This window comes from Leptopilina boulardi, unplaced genomic scaffold (genome assembly GCF_019393585.1).
Source record: "Leptopilina boulardi isolate dan_hultmark-lab unplaced genomic scaffold, ZJU_Lbou_2.1 LbouV2_30, whole genome shotgun sequence".
NCBI classification, from domain to species: domain Eukaryota; kingdom Metazoa; phylum Arthropoda; class Insecta; order Hymenoptera; family Figitidae; genus Leptopilina; species Leptopilina boulardi.
In genome coordinates, this window is record NW_026137863.1 from 2,038,811 (window position 1) to 2,063,905 (window position 25,095).

The following is a 25,095-nucleotide window of genomic DNA, read 5'->3' on the forward strand; positions in this document are numbered from 1 at the left end:
TTTTTATTGAATTAAAAATTAAATTGTAATTAAATTATAAATAATTTTTTATTGAATTATAAATAAATTTAATTGTAAATAATTTTTAATTGAATTATAAAAAAATTTAATTGTAAATAATTTTTAATTAAATTATAAATTTATTTCTTTAAACATAAACGGGTTTCAAATAAATCCTTTTGTGCAAAAGTAATTATTACTCAATAAATTAAATTATAATTAAGTTATAAATAATTTTTAATTAAATTAAAAAAAAATTATAAATAAATAATAATTAAATTATATTCGACAGATTTAATTAATAAATATTTTATTTGTTTATTTATTTGTTTATTTGTTTATTTATTTATTTATTTATTTATTAATAGAACTTGAAATTTAATACGAAATAATGAACTATTCATTGGTTATTATTGAATATGTGTGTGTAAATGCAAAATGTGATTTTCTACTCCCTCGACTCATTTGAGATTCCTTCTGATTGTATTCTCAATTGCTTGATTCTATATTCAGTTCTGCATTGCATATTTAAATATATTCTTATATGAATAATAATTCCTCACTATCCTGCTCTACTCTTTTTTTTTTTTTTTTTCTTTTTTTTTTGCCGCAAAGAATTGAGAATAAGAGGTCCATTTTTTTTTCGCTGTAATTTACTATTATCGTCCCTTCGATCCTGCCACGAAGGGCCACACCTCTATGAGCTTAACCCCAACTTAACAACACAAGGCGTCTCATTTCTGTCGTTTAACTCACACTGGGTGTTCGTTTTTATCAAAGTTTGTCCGCACACTAATACACTGAAAAAAAAATTAAAAATTAATAATCGGTTACACTTGACTATTGTCAGATAAATATTTTTTCTGGAATCAAGTAATTTTTATTTAAGTCAATTAAATTTTATTTGAAAAATAAATTTTCCTTTCTCCTTTAATTATTTGAAAATTATTTGATAATAATGAAATTTTTTTTTTGATGCGAATTAAAAAATTATTTAATAATAAATTTAATAAAATAAATAAATTTAATATTAATACAAAAAAAAATTTTTTTTTGATACAAATAAAAATTTAAGGCAAACAAAAATTATTTGATACAAATAAATACTTTCCTTAAACCAAATAATTTTTTATTTTAGTTAATTAAATTTTATTTTTTTGTTTCAAATACAGAAATTATTGGTTTAAATACAGAAATTATTGGTTTCAATATATAGTTTATTTGATACAATTAAAAATTTGTTTGATACAAATCAATATTTATTTTAATAGTTATAGAAATTTTTTTTCAAAATTATCCATTTTTCTGATATTTCAAGAAAAAAAAAATATTTGTTTTCGTTATAAATTTCAAAAATATATAATAAATTTCATATCTGAATTTATATTCAAATTACTTTATATATAATTAATTAGTGGTAGTGATTAAAATTTAAATACGTCTCCCAAGACACTGGATATAAATGCCCGTGTGGTGCATTAACCCCTGTCAGGTGCACAAACCTATATACTTGAATTAATTATATAAATGTATATGTGACATATATTTTGATATAAAAAATGAAATTTAATTAACTATTTTTAGCTTTGCGTTTATATATATATATAAAATTATTCTTTAAATTCTATTTTTTAGTTATATATTATTATATAATAATTAAAACTTGATAAATGAAATTTTTTCGCAATGATTACATTTTCTTATCTAATTAAACATATGTCACAATTTTTTTTAATCATTACAAATAAATTGTAAATAACAAATAAATAAAAAAAAATTACAAAAAATTCTATAGACACAATTTTATCACTTGCTGGGTTGCAAAACGAATTTAATATTCTTTTTAATGGTTCTATTAATCGATGGTAACTATACTTGGAAATTACTATTAAATATAATTGGTTCGTATATCTGCACAAACATTATAATTTTTATTCACTTTTTTTCGTTTACTAATCGTAATTTTATTTTTATCTTAGACTATCAATTATACATTTATCATATTAATAATAATAATAATAATAATAATAATAATTTGTTTATTATTTATATTATTATATTTTTTACCATTTGTTATTATCTGATAGTTATTATTTGTTTTATTTTTTACTAAACGAGTAAACGGGCTTACAATAATAATTATTATTATTTATTTACTTAATTATACTGAATATAATAATAATATTAATAATAATAATAATAATAATAATAATAACAATAATAATAATAACAATAATACTAATAATTTTTTATTCTTTTGACAATGCAATACAATTACTGATTTTACAGTGAAAAAAAATTTATTTGATTCAAATACTCGATTACTAGAGCATTATCAAATAAATATTTAATTGAATCAAATAATTTTTATTTGAATTAAATAAATTGTATTTAAACCAATAATTTCTGTATTTAAAACATATACAATTTAATTGAGACAAATAATAATTATTTGATAGAAATAAATATTTATTTAATAATAGTCAAGTAATCGAGTATTTGAATCAAATAAATTTTTTTTCACTGTAATAATAATAATAATAATAATAATAATAATAATAATAATAATAAATATTGATAATAAATATTTCGAGGCATAATATTAATATAAGAATAAAATATTACTATTATACCTATTTATTTTTATTATTTTATTCGATTTTGTTTATATTTATTTTGTTTAAATTTATTTTTATATTAATATTAAATTTAAAAATTGCAAAGTCTTTATAAAAAAAGGGTTGAATTTTCCGTTTTATTGATCAGCCTTTTTTTTTATATAATAATATCATTTGAACCATGGGTAATTTTCAAACTTTCCCCTAAAGGATAAAGCCCTCAACTCTCTATCTGCGTTAAATAATAATTACAGAGTGTGTAGCTGGAGGGTGCTTTCCTTCAGGTTATTTTCTTCAACCCTCACACACATTTATTTCTTGGTACGCAGTTTTGTGTATTCATAAAGGTGTCTTTATTTTTTTTTCTTTTTTCTACTCTATATAGTTACCGATGAATATCTACATTCCACAAATCTACGAACTATCTCTCTTGATTATAAATATGTTATGTTTGCGTGCAAAACCTCTGACGGTCATGGGTTTTGCAAAAGGGTTCGTCGAGAGATCGATAACGCAAATTGCAGTCTGCATGTTTCGAGAATATTGTCCCTCTTCTAACTGAGGGAAAATAGTATAGACCAGTATAATTTTTTTTATGTTTTTTTTTTTTTTTTTTTTATTTATCTAGTATATCTATCTACCAGGGTCAAGTTTGTGAACGTGAGGATAATTATTATAATTAGTTATACTGCGTGTAATATGGAAATGTTAACAATAATCATTTCGTTTGACATTTTTATTTTATTTGCGAAATTTAAGAAACACCTATTTATTTTATTTTTATATCTTAAATTTACTAAATTGATTTAATTTAACATTGAAAATAGAAAAAAAATTAATTTAGACTTTTTTTGTGTGAATATTTTATTTATATATTTATATTATATTATTTTGAAAAAAAAAAACGACAACAATTTCTATGGTTTCTATCTTTTCTTTTTCTTGTCTTCCACGAGATGTCTTATAACGTAGAGAGAGGTGATGGAAAATAAAAGAAGCTCCATATAATCACGTTCTTCAAGGGCTTCGCGTCTCAGTCGGTTTTATCTTCATATATTATCCATACATTCATACTCATGATAATAAGATTTTATGAAACATTTTATTTACCTTGCCTCACCTGAATATGTAGCTCAATCAATATTTTTTCTTTTCTTTATTTATATTTTATTTATAGTTTGGTTGCAATTTTTCGAAAAATGTATTTTATTTCGTATTTTTTCATTAAATTCATTTAATTATTTATTTTATTATTTATTATTAAATTATTATTAATTATTTTTTAATTGATTTTTTATTTATTTGGTATTTTTTTTTATTTATTTATTTAATAATAAACGGGACAATTTCCTTTTTTTCATTGGGTTTTATTCACTTTGACAAATAAATTACGAGTATTTATATATTTAATTAAACGAGACATAATAAAAAGTAATTAAATTCAATTAAAACGAGAAAATAGAAGGGTGCTTTGAAATTTAATTTCAAAAATAGTTTAAAAATTGATTTCTCAAAAAAAGAAGAAAAAAAAAAATAAAATAACCGAAAGTAGATTGTCATGAACGGGGAACTATAAATATTCTCCAAACACGTTTTGTAATAACACGTGTTAGTCCTGAAGACTTCCGGGGGATCAAAGAATCTCTTCATGTCGTCGTCGATTCAACTATATCCGGCCTGAAATAAACTAAACTTTCTTTTTTCAAAAAATAGTCACCTAAAATTAAAAAAATTTTTTTTAAAACATAATTTTCTACATATTTTTTTTTTTTATTTCTGTCACAAAATTTCATATAATTGTTATTGGAATATTAGAAATAAAAAAAAAATGTGAATTTTAAATGCAAAATTCATTAAATTTCAATAGTAATTACGATTCTAGTCTCTTTTTTGACGGTTTCATAATTTTTCACAACAAGAATGAGAAAATATAATCTAAACTTTAATTAAAGTTTCATTTTACTTTAATTAAAGTGATAGACACGAAAACTTCCTGTATTCCATCGTTCTAATAAGACCAAATTAATTTTGCGCTGGCACGAATTGAAACTGATCTGTAAATTCTCAGGCTAATCGATTTAACAAAAACAAATTCGATTTCAGCGATTTTTTTATTAATATATGTAAAAAAAAAATTAATTTAAATGACAAAAATTTTAATGGCAAAAAATTTATTTACAATTTTTTATGTCGAAAACCAAACGATTTAGAAGAAAAAATATTTTTCTATATACGCAAATTATTATTTTTCATTCAAAAAAAATTTTTCGTTTCTTGATCAATTTTTTTTTTTTTTTTGAAAGAAAAATTCAGGTAAAAAATTAGTTATTATTTTTCAAGTGTAAAATAAATTTTTTTGTACAAATTTTACTGACGTAATTCTTTATAAAAAAATAAAATAAATTGTAATTATAAAATAAATTATACTGAAAAAAAATTTATTTGATTCAAATACTCGATTACTTGATTATTATCAAATAAATATTTATTTGTATCAAATAATTATTATTTGGCATGGTATTTCCAAATAAAGAAATTATTGGTTCAAATACAATTTATTTAATTTAAATAAAAATTATTTGATACAAATAAATATAATAAATTCCTGGCGCATATAAAAAATGATTTCAGATAGTTGAATTTTCAAAGAATATTATTAAAATATTTAAAAATAATTGAATTTCCTTATAGAGTTATAATTAAAATTATTAAATTTCAAAAAAAAAAAAAATTTCGATGGAAAATTTTAGAAATAATTAATTTTTAAATGCTTTTAAATTCAATTAATTTTGAATTCAAATTTTTGAGAATAATGAAATTTTATTTGATTTTAAATTGAAAATTTTTGGGAAATAATTAAATTTTAATTGAAATTTTGGATAATAATTTAATTTAAGTTCATCTTTGATTGAAAATTTGGATAATTAATTTTAAACAGAAATTTTAGAAAATAATTACGAAGCTGAAGTACGCAACGTTTCTATAAACGATTTTTAAATAAATAATTTTTTAAAATAAAAAATTCTATAATTTTTTGCCTAAAAAATATTTTTTTATAATTTATTGATTAATGAAAAATACAAGAAATATTTTTTAGGCAAAAAATTATAGAATTTTTCATTTTAAAAAATTATTTCTTTAAAAATCGTTTATATAAACGTTGCGTACTTCAGCCTCGTAAATAATTGAATTTTATTTCATTTTAAATTGAAAACTTGGTAAATAATTAAATTTTTGATAATTATTGGATTTTTAATTGATTTTGAATTAAAATTTCGGGTAATAATGTTTATTTTGAATTGAAATTTTTAAAAAATAATTCAATTTTATTGTGATATTTTTTTTTAAATTATAAACAATTGTTAAATTTCATAAAAATTTTAATTGAAAAATAATTTTGATATAATTGAATTTGTTATGTATTTCATTAAAATTATTTGAAAATAATTAATTTAGTGAAGAATCATTTTAGTTCAAAATTTATTAAATAATTGAATTGAAGAAGATCTGAAGAAGATCTATATTTTATACTAAAAAAATGTATTTTATTTACACTTTTTTTTCAAAAGTTAAAAAAATATGTCGCATTTTATTAAAATAAGTCGATAAAAGTCGTATTTTTGAAAAAAGTTGTATAATCCGAGGCCTGAAAAAGATAATTTTCATTATTATCATTTAATATGTAATAATATTCTAATAAATTAAATTATTATTAATAATATTAATCTTTAATTTCTTTATAACAAACAAGTAAATACTCAATTTGGCGCGTTTAATTTTGCTAGTATGTAATATAAAATGCATGGGAAAAAAAATTCATAAACTTGTAATAAAATTTTGAAAGATGAAAATTCCTCCATATATTCTGACTTCATTTTTTTTTTTTATTACAGCAACTGAAAGATGAGTTGGGCGAAGTTGTGGCCGAGATGGAGGCAATGGAAGGAGGTGGATTGGCGACGGACGAATCGAAACCATCAAATAAAGCAAAGCAAATGTCGATTGGACGTAAAAAATTCAATATGGATCCAAAAAAGGGTATCGAATATTTGATTGAACACAATCTTTTGACAGCAACACCAGAGGATGTTGCACAATTTCTCTATAAAGGCGAAGGACTCAATAAAACAGCAATTGGCGATTATCTTGGCGAGAGACATGATTTTAATGAAAGGGTACTTCGTGCATTTGTTGAGCTTCACGATTTTACCGATTTAATATTGGTACAAGCGTTAAGACAATTTTTATGGTCATTTCGATTGCCCGGTGAGGCACAAAAAATTGATCGAATGATGGAATGTTTTGCCCAACGTTATTGTCAATTGAATACAAATATTTTCACCAACACTGATACATGTTATGTTCTTAGTTTTGCGATAATTATGTTAAATACCTCATTACATAATCCAAGTGTCAAAGACAAACCAAGTGTGGAGCAATTTATATCGATGAATCGAGGGATTAATAACGGTGGTGATCTTCCACGAGAACTTCTTGTGGTGAGTTTAATTATTTTTCAAGTGGAATTGAAAAAAAAAATTTCCTTTTGTTTTCTATTAATTATTTCAAAAAATTATGTTTTTAAAAATAAATTTTGAAATTCTAACAATTAATTAAAATTTTTGTTTTATTTTTTTAAATAAAATATTCGATTAGAGTTAACGAATTTTTTTTATATATATACGAGCAACTATTGAAGCGTGTATAAAATTTGTCAGAATTTTCAGACAACTATATTTAAAAAAGGAATTTTGGCACTTTTCCAATATTTATTTTTCTACTTTTTTTATGTATGCGACGATTTCATTCACACTTCCTTGTTTTTTAATTTTTATTTTTGCACTAAAAGTCACTTTTTATTTAGTCATATTACTTAATGTAGAAAAAATTTTTTTTTCTTTTGTAATAATTTTAAAAATTTAATTTAAGATTTCTTATTTCTTTATGAATTTATTTATGTAAATTTCACAAATTTAGATTTCAAAAGTGGAATATAAAAAAAATTTCTATTTGAATACCAAAAATAATGCCTCTAAAAGTTTTTTTTAACAATGACTCATTGTTTTGTTAGGCTTTAACAATTTTAGCATTTGAATTGTAAATGTTTTTTTTTTAGCTCGTCAGATTTTTTGTGTTTTTTTTTTTCTAAAGGAAATAACAGTAAATAATTGCTATATACTTTAAATTAAATTTTTCTTTGTAAAAAGGTTGAAAAAAATATTTTTTTACTTTATTTTGTTAAATAATTGTTAGTTAATTTAAAAATTTATTTAATGCGAATTTTTTTTTCTTTTTTGTACAGAACATTTTTCAATTAATATTGTATTTTCTAATTCAAAAGATTATTTTATGTCACCTGTGTGAATCACAGATTGCAAATCAGTTTCTTATTTTCTAAATACTTGTCTATTTTTTTTTATACGTAAGAAACAAAAAAAAAAAAAAATAATAATTAAGTCTTGTATGTTATTCTCATTCTTCAAGTACGAATAATGAAATGACGTTTGAAAAACTATTTTTAGAACAATCATTGAACAATTGCTTTGTGAGAGATTTGCAATTTTTTTTTAATGAAAAAAAAAGAAAATATTTTTGCCCAACAGAATTTAAAAATTGTAAAATAATTCAAAATTCCGAATAAATTTTCATTTCTTGTTAATCATAAAAATGTGATTCAAAAATACAATACACAATAGTATATATAAATTATTGATTTTGCAAATCTTAATCACATGATTTACAAACGCATAAAGCATATCGTTGAACATTCAAAGCTCAACGATGTGAAACTATATTATTTAAAAAAAGAAACGAGAATGACGTGTTAAAATAATTATGAAACATAAGAGGGGACAATAAGGTTCGTGATCTAGTGATTATGATTTAAATAAATCATTTTATCACAAGAAATTGTTGTAACACACACACACGAAGATTTATTACTGTATATTAGGCTATTTTACAAATTAAAAAGAATAGAGAAAATAATAAATTATTTAGATAATTCGAGATTTTTTTCATTTTACAATGAAAAATTAATGTTAATTTTTGCAAACGAAAAAATAATAATAATACATGAATTATTCAAAAGAACAATGTTTTTCCTTGTTTCAATAGCATGACATTCGTTTGAAGAAATAAATGTCTTGATTAACTGTTTTTGCGTATTAAGTAATTAAAAAAAAAAGTATATAAAAACAAAATAACAAATTGATTCTTTATGATGAATTTAAAAAATTTTTTAGAACAATTTTTATTTTATTTGAATATTTTTTATTGTAAATGCAAATATTTATTTATTGAAAATATATTAATATTAATATTAATATTAATACAAATACAAATACGAAATAATTATTATGAATTTTTATTTAATTTTTTTAGAACAATTTTTATTATATTTAAAAATTTGTATTGTAAATATTCTCGTAGCATTTTATAGGCCTGATTAATCTAAACTACAGGGGGTGTTAAAAGAATAATTTTCGTCACTCTCTTTTAATGATAGATTTATATAAGCGCATTACTAAGTGTCTGCTAGTGCATATTATAATAATTTTTTCTCTCCTATTATATTTTTTAATAATTATAAACAAGGGAAAAAATTGTCTACAATAAAAAAAAATTTACAATTAAAAATAAATATTTGTGATTTTACAGAAAAATTTAGATAAAAATATTAAATATTAAATATTAAGAAATTAGAAAAAAAATGATTTTTTAATTTTCACTAGAGTAAAAATTAATTTTTTTTTTCAGAGTCTATACGAGAGCATAAAAACGGAACCTTTCAAAATACCGGAGGACGATGGTAACGATCTGATGCACACGTTTTTCAATCCGGACAAGGAGGGCTGGCTCTGGAAACAAGGTAATTTCGTCATTATCCATCTTGCAAATACGCTTATTGCTTTTCGTCGTGCGTCTTTCACTTTGCACGTCAGTTCATTACAAGACAAACCATTATACATATTATATATATAGATGCGGTAGAGGAAGGACGAAAACTCTGGGAAAAACAGTGGCGTAACTGTTCCATTTTAACAAATTTAATAATTATTAATTAGCAAAACTGTGCAATCGTTAGAACTTGAGGTCTAACAACACTATAAAAATGTAGTTGTAATTCCTTTCACTTGTAATCTCGCGTCTCACAAAAATCTTGAAAATTGTAATTTAGAAAAAAAAAGACTTCCGAAACTGGTAATTTTTATTTTTAATTTTATATTATAAAAGAAAAGGAAAAAAATATTTGAATTTGCTTAAAATTTGCTAATTTTCGGCTTTGTAATTTAATTTTAATTATGTAAGAAAAAAAGAAAGAAAAAAAAGAAATAATATTTCAATTTTATATTCATTTATTTAATTTTTAATTATGTAAGAAAAAAAGGAAATAATATTTCAATATATTCAAGTTTTTATTTCTGTTTTTTTAATTTTTTTTTTTTTTGGCAATTTCAGACGAAGTCCACAACGTTTATGATCGACGATTAGAAAACATTTTTTTTTTACACAAAATTATATAATTTATTGTCTACAAAATTTTGTTCTCGAATTTTTTATTCGTCTTTGAAACGAAAATTCATAGAATTTTTCATAGCAAAAAAAAATTATTTCTTTAAAATAATCGTGAACTTCTTTAAGATTTAATGTGATAAATTTAACCCTTTGAGGACCAAAACCTTTTTTTTTTGTTCTCAAACCGAATTTGGAATTAAAAATTTATTAGTCCGTAAATAAAAAAAAATGGGTACAATATTATTCTAAAAAATCAAAGAATAAAATATTTCTTCTTGCCTTAATCCTGAAAGGGTTAAGCAGCTTTTTTAAATTTCTTTGTTATTTTAATTTCATTTTTTTTTAAAAGGCTAATCCCTTTGATTTTTCTAAGCTTCTTTTTTAAAATCTTAAATTGCTGGAAAAAATTCTTATTTTCAATTCTGTTACGTCACTGTCTTGAGTGCGTGTATGGCTAACGGTGTGAATGCAATCATATTCATTTTCAATGTTTAGAAGCAATGTTTTAATTATATATTTTTTCGCAAAAAAAAAAAGGAAAAAAAATTAAAAAAAAAAAACTTAAACAAAATTTGTCACTTTGTCCCCTTCTGCTGCCCTATAAACGGAGACAGCAGGTAAATACTAATTCTCTGTCTCAATTATTTTTTTTTTCTATGTATTCTTTTGTTCTTAAATACTTGAATGTCTTTATGAATAAAAACATTTAATTGTTTCAGGCGGACGTTACAAGAGTTGGAAACGACGATGGTTCATTCTCAACGACAATTGTCTTTACTATTTCGAGTACACGACCGACAAAGAACCACGTGGTATCATTCCGCTGGAGAACATCCAGGTCAGAGAAGTACAGGATCGACACAAGCCTCATTGCTTTGAGCTCTACGCCGCTGGCTCCGAGTTCATCAAGGCGTGTAAGACAGACAGCGAAGGAAAGGTCGTTGAAGGTATATTATTGTTTTTTTTTTTTTTATAATATACAACTGGCTAACGATGATTATAATGATGATAATAATAACAATGAGATCATTTCAATGCATTCACATCACACTCCAACTGTTTTCTACAATCTGATGCTAATCGCGCATTAAATATTCTTTGCGCGAGCGGAGGGAAATTTTTTCTTTTTTCCTTCTAAAAATGGAAGAGGTGACAGATTTGCATTGAAAGGAAGTTAATTGGCTCGCAACTGATTTCAGAAATCTTTTTCCTGCTTTCTTTACGTGATTTCAAATTTTCGTTTCTATTCTTTCTATTTTCGTTTAGAATTTCTATTCTATTTAATCTATTTAATTCATTAATTCGATTTTAATTTAAAAATATTTTTAATCAATTTTTTGTTTTTGTTTTAGGAAAACATACAGTTTATAGAATGTCAGCTGCGACTGACGAGGAAAAAGACGAATGGATCAAATGTGTTCGGTAAGATTTTTTCCAAAGGGAAATTAATTTTTTTTTTTTGTAAAAAAATACCACAGAAATATTTTTTAAATTATTTTTTATCCTTTTATAGAAAATAAAATTTTTATGAATAATTAAATTTTTTATTTACAGGCAAAGTATATCGCATAATCCATTCTACGATATGTTGGCAGCGAGAAAGAAGAAGGCTCAAAAAACGCAAAGTTCGAAGAGTTAAAAATTGCAGTGAATAGAAACCGAATTTGTCGGTTTAATGAATTCAAAGACTGTTTTGTCCCATGGAAATGAAGCCCTGGGTCCAACAAAAAATCCTCTCTCTCGAGGCTCTCGTGATCATTGATCACAAAAAGAGCTTGAACTTGGAGGAATTACAATGTTGTTGAAAAATGAAACTTGATGGGAGTTTTTTTTCGATATAGACTCACAAACAATTTCTTGGAAGGAAAGAAAATTATCTCCTCTCTAAATGAGTATGAACTTTTTTTTTTACCAGTCTAGTATTTACATTCGTGCCTCCCTCGTAATCGTAAAAGGAAAACGACTAATTCGATTTGTGAAATGGAATATCGAAGAGAATAATTTCTATTATCTATATATAAATATATATACATATATATAAAGAAAAAGTGAAAGTTATTCCGAGAAAATAGAATTCGAATTTAGAATTCAATATCGAAATTAGTAAAAAATAACTTTCGTTTTTGTCTTTGATTGACACGAACTAAACGATAAAAAATTAAATTTTCGCGTAATTTATCAATTTCAAATGGCCATTTCTTTTTTTTATTTCGTTAGTCATTTTCCAAAAAGGAACTGAGCCAAAAGACCGTGTGAAAAACGAAAAAAAAAGAAACAAAAAACGCGTGTAGATTTTATTATATCTCTTGTATTTATTTGAACAAACTTGTAGATAAGGCTAGTTAAATTCGTTAATTTAGAGAAAAAAATAATCGGTTCAACTGTACTTTTCGTACAGTTTGTAAGTATGGCCCGATTGGTCAAACATGACATTAGTTTAGGAATCTTTTTTTTTTTTTTTTTTTTTTTGTAATTATTGGTTTACTTATAAACCAGAAAAAAAACACATCAAATGCCGTCTATTTTCTAACTATTGTATATTATTTGAATTATGTTGAGTTATTCCTATTTTGCTAAGGAAAACTTGTAATTTTTTTTTTTATTTTTTTTTTTTTATTTTTGAAAAAATAGAGTCACTACCATTTCTGGTCAATTATCGCGTTAATAAACTTGTCTTCCTTTTTAATATTTACATAGAAAATTTATTAATTTTGCATTACACGATTAATTTAAAAGGGTCTATGATTTAATTATAAATATAATTAATAATTGAAAAATTATTTCAAAAAGTAAAATAATATCAGAAAATAAATACAGTAATTATTTTACAAAATAAATTAAAATGTTAAAAAAATAGACCCTTTTGTTAGTGTTCATAAAATTCTGAACTTTCATACTGAAAGATAAAAAATAAATTAAAACTAAATATTTTTAATATTGATAGCAATATTGAGTGTAATTAAATTCAAAATTATTATTTCATTTGAACGTTCAGAAATTGATTTTTAAGCTTATATTTGTACATTTATGCATATATATATAAAATTTTTAATTAATTCTATAAGGCGACTCTATTTTTTTGACGGCAAAATAATGAGCGCGAATCTGTTTCAAGATTTCAATTATTCGTATAAAAAAAAATATTATATATAAATATGCAAAAGACTTAGCCTCGATTATGTTCGAGTTCTATATAATAATCGAAAACACCGCTCTTTTTTGACAGTAGTAATTTGTAAATAACACAATATAATAATAAATATAAATTACACACATTTTTTTTTTCTGAAACTAGTCGTAGTAGCCGATCCGTCATGAAGGATAGGGAAATCTATTGAAAGAAACTGTCAGACATCGAAATTGCCTTATTAATTAGTAAACGTAAATTTGCTTAAGATTTTTGTAGATAAGATTTATATATGTTTGCGCCTTTTTAAAAATTGTCTTTCTTTTTTGTTTTCCGACGAATAAAAAAAAAAAAACATGGCGGACAGTTTAGAAGGAAAAATTATGGCAAAACAAAGAATGTAGAAAGGGATTCCCATCCATTTGTTTTACAGTTGAACCTGTTTAAATGGGATTCGATTTAATTTGATAAATTATTCAGTAAAATTATGAAAAATATTCTCAGTAATTGAATCAATGTCCCAGTTAATTAGGTTTGACTGTATGATAATTATTTTTATTTTTGCATGAAATATTTATGAGCCAAAATCGAAAAAGGACAATATGAATTTTTTTTTTCTGCCACCTGTGTTTAATTTACAGTCGGACCTTGTTTAAGTGAAACATAAATTAAAAAATCTTGGGATCATGAAAATATTTTTAGTAAACTGAAATAATTTTAATAGATCTCTCTATAAAAAAATATAAAAATAAAAATGTCTCACTTAAACAGGTACGACTGTTTATAAAAGCACTTTTTTTATTCTCTTTTTGTAATGAAAATTTCGACTATATAAGTCTGATGAAGACTGACAAAAATTTTTTTCTATATTCTTATTTCCCATTCAATGAGGTTCGACTGTATATAAAATTTAAATTCAAGCTTTTTGTAGAATTGTGCACAGCATTCATTTCTCTCGAGCTTTTACGACAGATGTGTGTAACCAGACAGTATTTGTGTGAAGAATTTTCACAAAACGCAAAAAAAAAGGTGTTTAATGTTCTGTTTTGTGTTTGTTTATTTTTAAATCGAATCGTCATGTTCCTTTCTTGTGTCGGAACGGTTAAAAAAAAAAGATGATATAGATCCAGCGTGCAATATTTATAAGAAAGAATAATATGTAATGAAAAAAAAGAAATACTTTGAACATCAAATTTGTATAGAGATAAAAAAAAAAAATTGTACATTTTCCTGTATATTGTTATTTTTATTTGATGATTGTTATGGTTACAATAATGAATTAAATATCGAATCGAAATCATATAATATGTGTAATTATTTAAATTAATAAAATATAATATTTTCATTTCGTTAAATTATTGAAAGTTATTTTAGATTGTTTTCCTTTATTTTTTTACGAGATTTGAATTTTAGCGCTAGTTTGCCGAGCATGCGCATTGTGGTTCTAGAGGAGCGCCACCTTTAGGTATCTTTTTGAAACAAGCAAGCGGTGTGGTTGGATTTGTTATTAATAAATTATATAGAATTTATCAACAAAAATGAATTCCATTCGCATAGTATTACAAAAAAATGTACATCAATTACGACAATTTCACAAATGGTAAGAATAGTAATGTTCTTAATTAAAAATAGCGACACATTAATATATATTTTATAATGTAACATAACCTCAATTTCGACGTTTTTTTATCAACCGGAATTTAAAGTTTAAAAAAAACAATGAGTGCTTTTTTAGTTGAAGAATAAAAATTAGCTTTTAGGATCGAGTTTTTAATTTACAATTTGTTTATTAAATCTGTTTTTGTATCAATGATAAACATTTGTTTGTTTTTTTTTTTTTTTTTTTTTTTGCTAAAATTAACATTTTTTTTAAAAAAATGTTTTTCAGCATTGCTCTGTGCCAAACTGAAGCTTCTGCTGCAGTTGCAGAAAAAATGACAATTCCAGTACCTGAAGGAGTTGACAAACCAGTCAGTGCTAAAATTGACAAAATTGCAAATGAAATTTCTGCATTAAATTTAATTGAAGTCGCAGAATTGAGTGATGTTTTGAAAAAACGATTAAATCTTCCTGATGCACCTGTTATGCCAATGGGTGGTTTTCAAGTAGCTCCGCAGGTAAAAAGTAATTAAATAAAATATAATTCGCAAAAGTGTCAAAAAATTTTTCATTTTAGAAAGAAGATGAAGAAGTTGAAGCTCCAAAAACCGTACAAACTGCATTTACAATTAAACTAACAAGTTTTGAGGACAGTAAAAAAGTTACACTTATCAAGGAAATTAAAGCTCTTCTTCCTGGAACAAATCTCGTTCAGGTATTGTAAATATGAAACAGTTTTTTTTTTTTTTATTAAACTCGTAAAAAATAATTGACTTATTGTAAAAATGTAAATTTTTTTTGAAATTAATTTCAGGCTAAAAAGTTTGTTGAAAGTGTCCCTGTTGTTGTAAAAAGTGATATATCAAAAGAAGAAGCTGAACAATTAAAAGAAGCGTTAGCCAAAGCTGGCGGTGTATCCGAAATTTCATAAGTATAAGTTGTTTTTGTTAACTTACATTTTATTCTACTTGTGTTTATAGTATCAAAAAAAAAAATTGTATAATAAAGTTAGAAACAAATACATTTTTTCTATATACACTAATCTACCGAATATAATTTTATATTCAAAATATAAAAAATAAAAATTAATTATACTGGAAATATGAATATTCAAGGTTAATTATAATTTTTAAAGATAATTGTCGCATTATCGATAAAATAAGGGACGTAAAAAAAGGTGAATCCCCCCACCCCACCATTTTTAATTTGTTTTCCATTTAAATTTCACAAAAAATGTTTAAAAACAATATTTTCTTATTATTCTTCAAAATAAAATAATTTTCTAATTTTTATCCTTATTTTTTTATAAAATTGAAAAAAAAAAATTTATTGACACTCTAGCTACAGCACTGGCACAATTGCCACGATGGCTGAAGAAGTTGAAAACGAAAAAACGACGATGGAAAATATAACGCAGAATATTCTTGAGGTTTGGGAAAAAAAAATTTAATTTTTTCTATTTGTCAAAGTGTGTAAAAACAATTTTGTGAATTAATCAAAAATATACAGTTGAAATTAATAAATGTGGAAAAAAAAATTTTTTTTTTGACAGGTCAATGCCGGAGAGACAGATAACGATGTCGTTGCTCTTGAATTTCAAGCATCACAAGTTATATCCCGCCTTGAGGAAGCTGTTGAAAAAGGTACAGAAACCGGTGGATCAAGCTGGGATAATCCATCAGGTTTTTTGACACATTCTAAATGTCCCGAAGATATTCTTGGATTAATTCAGGTAAATATTATTAAAGGAATCCATTACTGTATTACGATTGGTTGTTGATTATAAATTCTGACATGCCATTGGTTCATTCTTTTGGTAACAAATATTCATTGTTTATCACGTGGCTATATTTGATTTATTATTTATAAAAAATTAAGATTTGTCAAAATAAAAATAATTTGAGGTTAGAATTTTTGAATACATTTTACATTATTTAATTTTTATTAACAAATTATTATAATTTGCAAATTGAAAATAATTTGAGGTTAGAAAATAATTTTCAAATAAAATTATATTGTTTTTTTTTTTTTTTTTTAATTAATAGGATTTGGTGACACATGAAGACATTCCACATATAATTGACGATGGAAAAACTGAGACAATGACAAGCCAAGTGGCAAATTTACCAACATTAACTGACGCGGCAAAATTAACTCTAATCGCTCATACAATATCAGCGTATGCAGTTGCATTGCCGAGAAATCATGCTCAAAGACTTGCTGGAAGATTAGCTGCTGATACAACTCGATGGTTGAGTCATATTTTTCGTTTTGTTGATTGTGCATCTTCGTTTCATGATGATCATCTTGAGGGTTTGGTGCGTGTTACAAAACTTGCATTGCACAAAAAATATCCACGTTATATGGAGGATGGTTTCTCTGCTTTTGCATCGTCTCCGCCTTTAATTTACAGTTGTGTTTCGGCACCATTGGGAGTTGTTCAACATTTATGTCGACAGGTAATAATGGAACGCATAAATAAGCTCTAAAACAAATTTGTTAGAAATTAAATTTGATAGAATTTTAATCAGCAGATTATTAATTTGCCAGAAAGTCAATATTATTGAATTTTAATTGGGCAGAAAATCAATTTGATCGAATTTTAATTTGACAGAAATTAAATTTTATCGAATTTAAATTTTCCCGAAACATTGTTTTATAGAATAGTAAATAGTGCCAAAAAAACAATTTGACAGAAATCTACTTTACCAAAATGTATATTTGTTCGAATATTAATTTATCAAAAAGATAATTTGATCGTAAATTAATTTGGCAGAATTCAAATTTGATCGAATTTTAATTTCCCAGAAAGTCAATTTCTTCGAATTTTAATTTGTCAGAAAATTTGCATAATTAGAGGATCTCTAAATGCATAATCTACCATTCTCTAGTAATAATTAAATTTAATAAATAATTAATTTGCTTTCTTTTTCTCTTTGTATTTTAATTTAATTTTTTTAATTTTTGGAAATTTTTATTTAGCTCTCGTTGCCATTTCATTGTATACGTCCAATTCCACAAAATACGATGTTTGGTTCCCGTTATTGTATGGATGTTTCGGCATTGGAACGACGTTTAGCCGAGGATGCACAATCAAATTCAGTGACACCATTATTAGTTTTAGCTGAAGCTGGCTCTATTTTAACGGGACATTGCGATAATATTAATAGACTTCGTGAAATTTGTGATAAATATAATGTTTGGTTACATCTACGAGGACATTCCCTTGCCGCATTGGCATTAAGTAATTCTACAAAAGACTTGGTATTGAAAATTATTTAATTTTACTATTAAAAAATTATTTAATTTTTACTTTTGAAAATTTGAATTTTTTATAAAAATTTCGATTTTTATTACAGCCTTTGAAAATTGCTGACAGTGTCACATTGCCCCTTGGTATTTGGCTTGGAATACCATCGTTACCAGTAGCTGTATCCTTTAAGTTTAATTAATTTGTTTTTAATTTTTTTTGAATTAAATTATTTTAATTTTTTTTTTCAAGAAAAAAATTGGTGAATGATAATGGAAGGGAATATTTTTCTTAATTTAATTTCAATAGACTTTGTATAGATTAACGGATTCAAGAGGTGGACGACCAACGTCGAGAGACACAACATTGTCATTGGTATCCGGTTTAATGATGGATTCTTTATCGAGACGTTTACCAACTTTGCCACTTTGGACCGCTTTACAAGCTCTTGGCAGAGATGGAGTTCAAAATAGAATTAGACAATGCTTCTTAATTGTTGAAGAGTTATATAATAAAATTAAGAAATTTAGCTGCATAAGAATATTGGTATGTATTTAAGGGGCGGTTCAAATTCTACACATTTAGATTCAACACCGTATAAATTCTACACAGTTAAATTCTACAAAACAAATTCTTCGCAGTTTATTAGTTGTGTTAAATTCTGCACTGTTAAATTCTACACACGTTTATATAATAAAAAATATTAATTTTGTTAAATTCTACACAGTTAAATTAAACACCGTTAAATTCTGCACAAATTTATTTTAAAAAATGAAAATTATTACTGTAAAATTCTACACAGTTAAATTCTACAAAATAAATTTATAAATTTTGTTAAATTTTACACTATTAAACTCTACACACGTTTATATAATAAAAAAAAATTAATTTTGTTAAATTCTACACAGTTAAATTGAACATCGTTAAATTCTATACTAATTAGTTGTTAGATAATTAAAAAAAAATTTTTTTTAAATTCTACACAATTAAATTGCACATCGTTAAACTCTACACACGTTTATTATTTGAATATAAAAATAATTTTAATAAATTCCACAGAATTAAATTGCACACTGTTAAATTCTACACAAATTTATTTTTAAAAAATGGGAATTATTATTCCCATTAAAATTCTACACATTCAAATTTAAACCGCTAAACTCTACACATTTTTTTTATTAGAAAAATTTGATTATTTTCAAGTCTATACAGTTAAATTATTGATAAAATTATTTTTTAATTAAGCTAACTAAGTTAAATTTAATATAACATTACCCGAATATTTATTTTTTGATATATATTTGCGTTTATTTATTAATGTAAAGCGTAATTTTTTTTACCAAATTTATAGATCTGTTTTTTAATTTCTTTCAAATTTTTTTGCTAAAATATTGTAACGCATTGCCGTTACTTTCCCACACAATAAAAAATTCGTTACTGTCAACGTCATTTTTTTTTTAAATAAATAATTTCCTTACAATCAATAATTCCCATTTTTTAAAAATAAATTTGTATAGAATTTAACAGTGTGCAATTTTAATTCTGTGGAATTTATTAAAATTATTTTTATATTTAAATAATAAACGTGTGTAGACAGGGTATCTACTAGTCCTGGAAGTCCTGGAAATGTCCTGGAATGTCCTTAAAAGTCCTGGAATTTTAATTTTTCTCCTTGAATTTTTTATATTTTGCTTTTAAATTTTCAAAAATTTAGAATTTTGTCAATCAAGTTAAAAAAAAATCATTGAATAAGTAAAATGAAAATTTACTTAAGTGATTAATTACTTTTTTTAATAATTTCTGAAAACAATAGTTAAACTAAAAAATTTTTTATTCCTTAAGGTCATCCAATTTAATGTCTTGGAAAAATAAGAAATTTGTCTTGGAAAGTCCTGAAAAAGTCCTGGAATTTTAATTCAGATTTTTAGTAGACACCCTGGTAGAGTTTAACGGTGTGCAATTTAATTGTGTAGAATTTAAAAAAAAAAATTTTTTTTAAATTATCCAACAACTAATTAGTGTAGAATTTAACGATGTTCAATTTAACTGTGTAGAATTTAACAAAATTAATCTTTTTTTTATTATATAAACGTGTGTAGAATTTAATAGTGCAGAATTTAACAAAATTTATAAATTTATTTTGTAGAATTTAACTGTGTAGAATTTAACAAATAAATTGTGCAAAATTGAACTTGTGTAGAATCTAAATGTGTAGAACTTGAACCGCCCCGTATTTAATTAATGTATATGTATGTAATTATTTTTTCTATTCTATTTCTAATTTTTCTTTTTCAGAGTCAGTCACCGGGTGGAGAACTTGAAACAGTCACGTCAGATTTAGTCGTTAATCCTGTAAATAGTCATCAATTATTTGAAATTGTGACAAGTGCCTTTGTTTTTCAATTTGTACCGGCCAATTATGATGCTGAGTCAATTGAACGTGTGCCAATTTATTATGATAAATTAAATTCCTGGTTAGGACAAATATTGCAAAGGGACATTGATAATGTGCAAATTGAACTTTGTGAAATTGAACAACACGGTGTTTCAATTCGTATTTGTCCATTGGAAAGTTTAGAGAAACCGCCAACAAGCGATGATGTTGACAATATTGTCGCTTGTCTTGAGCAACAAATTGAAATTCTCATTGCAACTGTACATCATAAGGATACATTTATAAAATTAGTGACAAATAATGATTCATTGCATTTAGTTGAAATGGCAGGATGGGCTGGTTTAGGTGGTGTTCGTTATGCACCACCAACTTGGATTAATGTCATGACCGATCAGACAAAGGAGGAACTTAATAAATTGAATACACAACTTGTGGAAACATTAAGAAGTACGGATGCTGCTTTTTCACTCGGTGAAAGTGCCGATGGACTTGCTTGCGTTCGATTTGGAATGGTTACACAGGATACGGGTAAAAAATATTGCGAAAAAAAAGTTAATTTATGTATGTAAATTTTTCAAATTTTATTTCTATTTCTAGATGTGGCAGAAATGCTCACTTTAATTCTTCAAGTTGGTCAGGAAGTTGAAGCGAGTTCAAAATTATTGGATACAATGTCGGAAGTAGTGAAAAGAGGAATTGAAGCGGCGCAAACTGATTTAGAACGGGAAAATGCGGAAAAACTTTGGCAAGAAGGAATTTTACGACACGTTCCTGTTGTGGGAACATTTGTCAATTGGTGGAGTCCGCCAATTGAATCCTCCGTTAGAGGACGAAGTTTAAATTTACAAGCTGGTAAATTTAAAAAAAAAATTCCTTTTTTATTTAGAAATAATTAAATTTTTCCATATTTGTAAAAATTAGTAATATTTAATTCCTTTTTTAATTAATTAATTAATTATTTACAGGCGTTGTTGAGAGTACGGAAAATATTTATAAATATCACATGCAAATGCAACCAAATTCAAATGCAAGTAATGGTTCAGGAGCAAGAACACCACCTCAGCCATTGGTTCAAACTCCAGTTGGTGCCGGAAGTCAAAGTCATAGTCGTTCGTCGAGTCATTCGAGCCTTCAAAGTAGCAAGAACATTCCGTTGATTACAAATGTTGCCTCATTTCAATCTCACGTGAGTGATGTTAAGACTTAGTGATATTTCTGTGATTATTAACCGTTAAAAAAAAAGAAGAAAAAACCTCAAATTTGTTAATTTAGTTTTTTTCTCAAATTTAGAAGCTTTACAGTTAAAAAAAATTTTTTCAAGAAATAAAAATTATCCCACTGGATACTAAAAATAAAAAAAAAAAAAATAATAATTAAGATTTTAATCGCTAAGGCTCGAGTACTTTGAAAAAGTAAATTTTAAATCTCCAATCGTGTTTAACAAAAAGCTCGGTAAATTACAAAAATTAATTACATTTTTAAAAAATATTTAATATATCTATAATAATTTAATTATTATTAAAAAAAAAAATTTTTTAATATTTTTTTATTTGAAAATATTTATGTTTTTCAATTCTTTGATAATTTTTTAAATGTCTTTTTATTTAATTAAATTCGTATTATTTATGTATGGTAATTTTACTGTCAGTGAAATTTTACTGAAATAGATAACTAGCTTTTTTTTTAATTACATAATTATAGATTTTCTTAGTTAAATTATTTACAGTTTTAAAATGAATTTTATTAATTAATAATTTTTGTTAATTTCATTTTGTTAATAATTTGAAATTTTGTTACAGTTTAAGATAGTTTTTAGTTAAATAATTTAAATATGTTTTTTGATGGCTTAAGATTTTTTTTTTAAGAGACTATTGAATTAATAATTAAGTATAGTTATAGTTTTAATTTTTAACTTCATTCTTTTACTCTTGTACAGTTTATCTAAAGTAAAACATAATTTTCAGTATTAATTTTTGACAATTTTCGAGCTTTCATAAATTTCATTTTTTATGAAATTCAATATATAGATTTTATTTTATTAGTGACATTATTGAAAGATACCTATAATTGAATGAAATTTTTTTGGCAAATAATTAATTAAAATTTTTAATCGCATAAATTAGAATTAGAAATGAAATTCAAGCGACAAAATTTAAAAATTTATACAACAGTTACTCAAAAATAATAGGCCCTAACTATGTATATTTATGTACCAAATTTGTTGTAATAAAGTATTACTAATTAAAAATTTTATGCAAATTAATTATATGATAAATTTAATGATAATTAAATTAATTATTTCTAATAATAATAATTAATTTTTTTATTAATAATAAATAATAATTAAAAAAAATTTTAATTACTTTGTTTAAAAAAACATATTTTTGTTAATAAAATTAGCAGTTTTTTTTTCGTTAGGAATATTAACTGCGCAGAAAAAATATTGTGCAATATTATAATATAAATATTAAAATAGAAAAAAATTATATTTAATTTTTGTTTGTTTGCAAATTAATTGTTTATACATTATAACTGATAATATAATAATAACAACAATATTTTGATAAATATCAAAAATAGTTAAGGACTAATTACGTTTTATTTTATTTCAAGAAATAAAAATATCTAATTGTAATCAACAAAGAAATATTTATTAATTAAAAAAGTTTCTTTTTTTTACATTTATATGATAAAATTTCATTTAAATAAATTTTAATATTGTCAAAATTTTTATAAAACATAAAATCGATTAAATACGATTTAGAATCCTTTGTTCTGTAATATTAATTCTTACTTTTCACTTTAAGTGTTTTATTACAGTCTCATTGTATTAATAAAACGAGAGTAAATATTTTTATTAAACAAAAAAAACAAATGACAAATATTTACTTTGATTATTTTTGAAAAATATTTTTAAAAAATTGCTTTTTTATTATGTTTTATTACTAAACTTCATAATTGCTTTCGGCTTGAAATGAATATATTTACTATTTTAATCTGTTAAACAATTAATTTTTATAAAATTATTTTCTCTTTATCATCTAATATTATCATTCAAAAAATACATAAGAAATTAATAAGAAAAAAACTAGAATTATTATGATTAAAATAATAAAATTCTTGTTGGGAAGGTGATAGGAACTTAGGAAAATAGGAAGTTAGGTAGTCAATATGCGAAGAGGTCTTTCTTTACCGTCCGTGCGTTTTGATAAGTCTACAGTTCAAAACATTGCGCAATCATTAAAGTGCGGTGTATTGTGTTATCAAATTTGTCAAAGTTATTTTAAATTGATATATTCTTTTTTTTCATCTTGGAAAAAAAATGAGTGAAGGAAAAGTAATAAAAAAACATCCACCAACATCGGAGATGGTTACTGTTGCCATTAAAGAATTACATGATCGTAAAGGATCATCTTTACAAGCTATCAAAAAATATGTTGCTGCAACATATGAAATTGATGCTGATAAATTTGCTCCTTTTATCAAGAAATTCTTAAAGACTGCAGTTGCCAATGGTGTTATTGCTCAACCAAAGGGACATGGGGCTTCAGGATCATTTAAATTATCTGTCAAAGATAAAAATGCAAAACCATCTGCAAGAAAAACAACTCTTATAAAAAGGGCTCCACGTAAAGCAAAGAAGATCGTTGCTGAGAAGAAGAAGACAACAAAAGTTGGTGGTAAAAAACCAAAAGTAAAATCAACAACAGCTAGGCCTAAAGTCACCAAGGCCAAAAAGGCTTCTTCCAAAAAAGTTCCAATCACAAAAGCTAAACGAAGTGCCAAGAAGTCTGTCAAGTAGAACTGATAGAATTGTCAACAGCATTTCGTAAAATTCATAAACAATCGGCCCTTTTCAGGGCCACCAACTGTTTATAACAAGGAATTTATTTTGATTCTTGAACAGGTTTTCTAATTATTAAATACTAATATAAATATTTTTATATCAAATTGTCATATAACATTTTCAATTTTTGAACAATAGTTTTCTTTTTATAATAATTATTATAATTTTAAAATTAAAAGTTTAATAAAGTAAAAATTATCTAAATTTGAACAAAAATAAGCCTACGTAAGCAAAATTAGTGGCCCTGAAAAGGGCCGATTGTTATTATTTTTTTTTTTTTTTTGTCAGGAGGAAATTTAGCCGCCGAAACCGTAGAGAGTACGTCCTTGACGTTTTAGAGCGTAGACAACATCCATTGATGTGACTGTCTTCCTTTTAGCATGTTCGGTGTATGTAACGGCATCACGAATAACATTTTCCAGGAACACTTTCAACACTCCGCGAGTTTCTTCGTAAATCAATCCTGAAATACGTTTCACACCACCACGACGAGCAAGACGGCGAATTGCCGGTTTTGTGATACCCTGGATGTTATCGCGAAGAACTTTACGATGCCTTTTTGCTCCTCCTTTTCCCAAACCTTTTCCTCCTTTACCACGTCCAGTCATTTTTTTCTTTTTTCGGCGACAACGAAAACACGTCAACAATCAAAGACAAAGCGAGAATAAAGTTTCAATGTCTTTCATAGCCTTTTTATATCCTCTGTCTGCAATTTATCCCCCTCCCTTTACAGTACTGTCC

General features: G+C 24.3%; 5 protein-coding genes across 8 annotated transcripts in view; 4 read left to right on the top strand and 1 right to left on the bottom strand.

The window, feature by feature from the left end:
• Positions 1-14,568, top strand: part of LOC127282428 (cytohesin-1) — a 45,904-nt gene extending 31,336 nt beyond the window's left edge. For 3 of the 4 annotated variants that reach the window (XM_051306665.1, XM_051306666.1, XM_051306663.1), the window contains 5 exons: positions 6,512-7,117; positions 9,378-9,489; positions 10,853-11,083; positions 11,489-11,558; positions 11,691-14,568. In XM_051306665.1, the coding sequence (XP_051162622.1) occupies positions 6,512-7,117; positions 9,378-9,489; positions 10,853-11,083; positions 11,489-11,558; positions 11,691-11,775 (1,104 nt within the window). In that variant the 3' untranslated portion in view covers positions 11,776-14,568. The remainder of the gene's footprint in view (positions 1-6,511; positions 7,118-9,377; positions 9,490-10,852; positions 11,084-11,488; positions 11,559-11,690) is intronic. The other variant, XM_051306664.1, reaches the window with a different exon arrangement.
• Positions 14,569-14,703: 135 nt separating this feature from the next.
• On the top strand, positions 14,704-15,904 carry LOC127282431 (39S ribosomal protein L12, mitochondrial). The gene is made up of 4 exons (XM_051306669.1): positions 14,704-14,863; positions 15,152-15,380; positions 15,440-15,577; positions 15,677-15,904. Exons 1-4 carry the CDS (start codon positions 14,802-14,804, stop codon positions 15,791-15,793), a joined length of 546 nt encoding a protein of 181 aa, XP_051162626.1. The 5' UTR covers positions 14,704-14,801; the 3' UTR covers positions 15,794-15,904.
• A 229-nt stretch (positions 15,905-16,133) lies between these two features.
• On the top strand, positions 16,134-22,735 carry LOC127282424 (pyridoxal-dependent decarboxylase domain-containing protein 1). Its single transcript, XM_051306659.1, has 9 exons — positions 16,134-16,291; positions 16,415-16,594; positions 16,908-17,321; positions 17,845-18,126; positions 18,222-18,293; positions 18,422-18,658; positions 20,408-21,035; positions 21,105-21,359; positions 21,473-22,735. The coding sequence occupies exons 1-9, from the start codon at positions 16,229-16,231 to the stop codon at positions 21,712-21,714; spliced, it is 2,373 nt and encodes a 790-aa protein (XP_051162616.1). The 5' UTR covers positions 16,134-16,228; the 3' UTR covers positions 21,715-22,735.
• Positions 22,736-23,728: 993 nt separating this feature from the next.
• LOC127282442 (histone H1-like) lies at positions 23,729-24,411 on the top strand. Its single transcript, XM_051306681.1, has one exon. It carries the CDS (start codon positions 23,830-23,832, stop codon positions 24,307-24,309), a length of 480 nt encoding a protein of 159 aa, XP_051162638.1. The 5' UTR covers positions 23,729-23,829; the 3' UTR covers positions 24,310-24,411.
• A 186-nt stretch (positions 24,412-24,597) lies between these two features.
• On the bottom strand, positions 24,598-25,033 carry LOC127282446 (histone H4-like). The gene has a single exon (XM_051306685.1). It carries the CDS (start codon positions 24,960-24,962, stop codon positions 24,651-24,653), a length of 312 nt encoding a protein of 103 aa, XP_051162642.1. The 5' UTR covers positions 24,963-25,033; the 3' UTR covers positions 24,598-24,650.
• Positions 25,034-25,095: the final 62 nt, after the last annotated feature.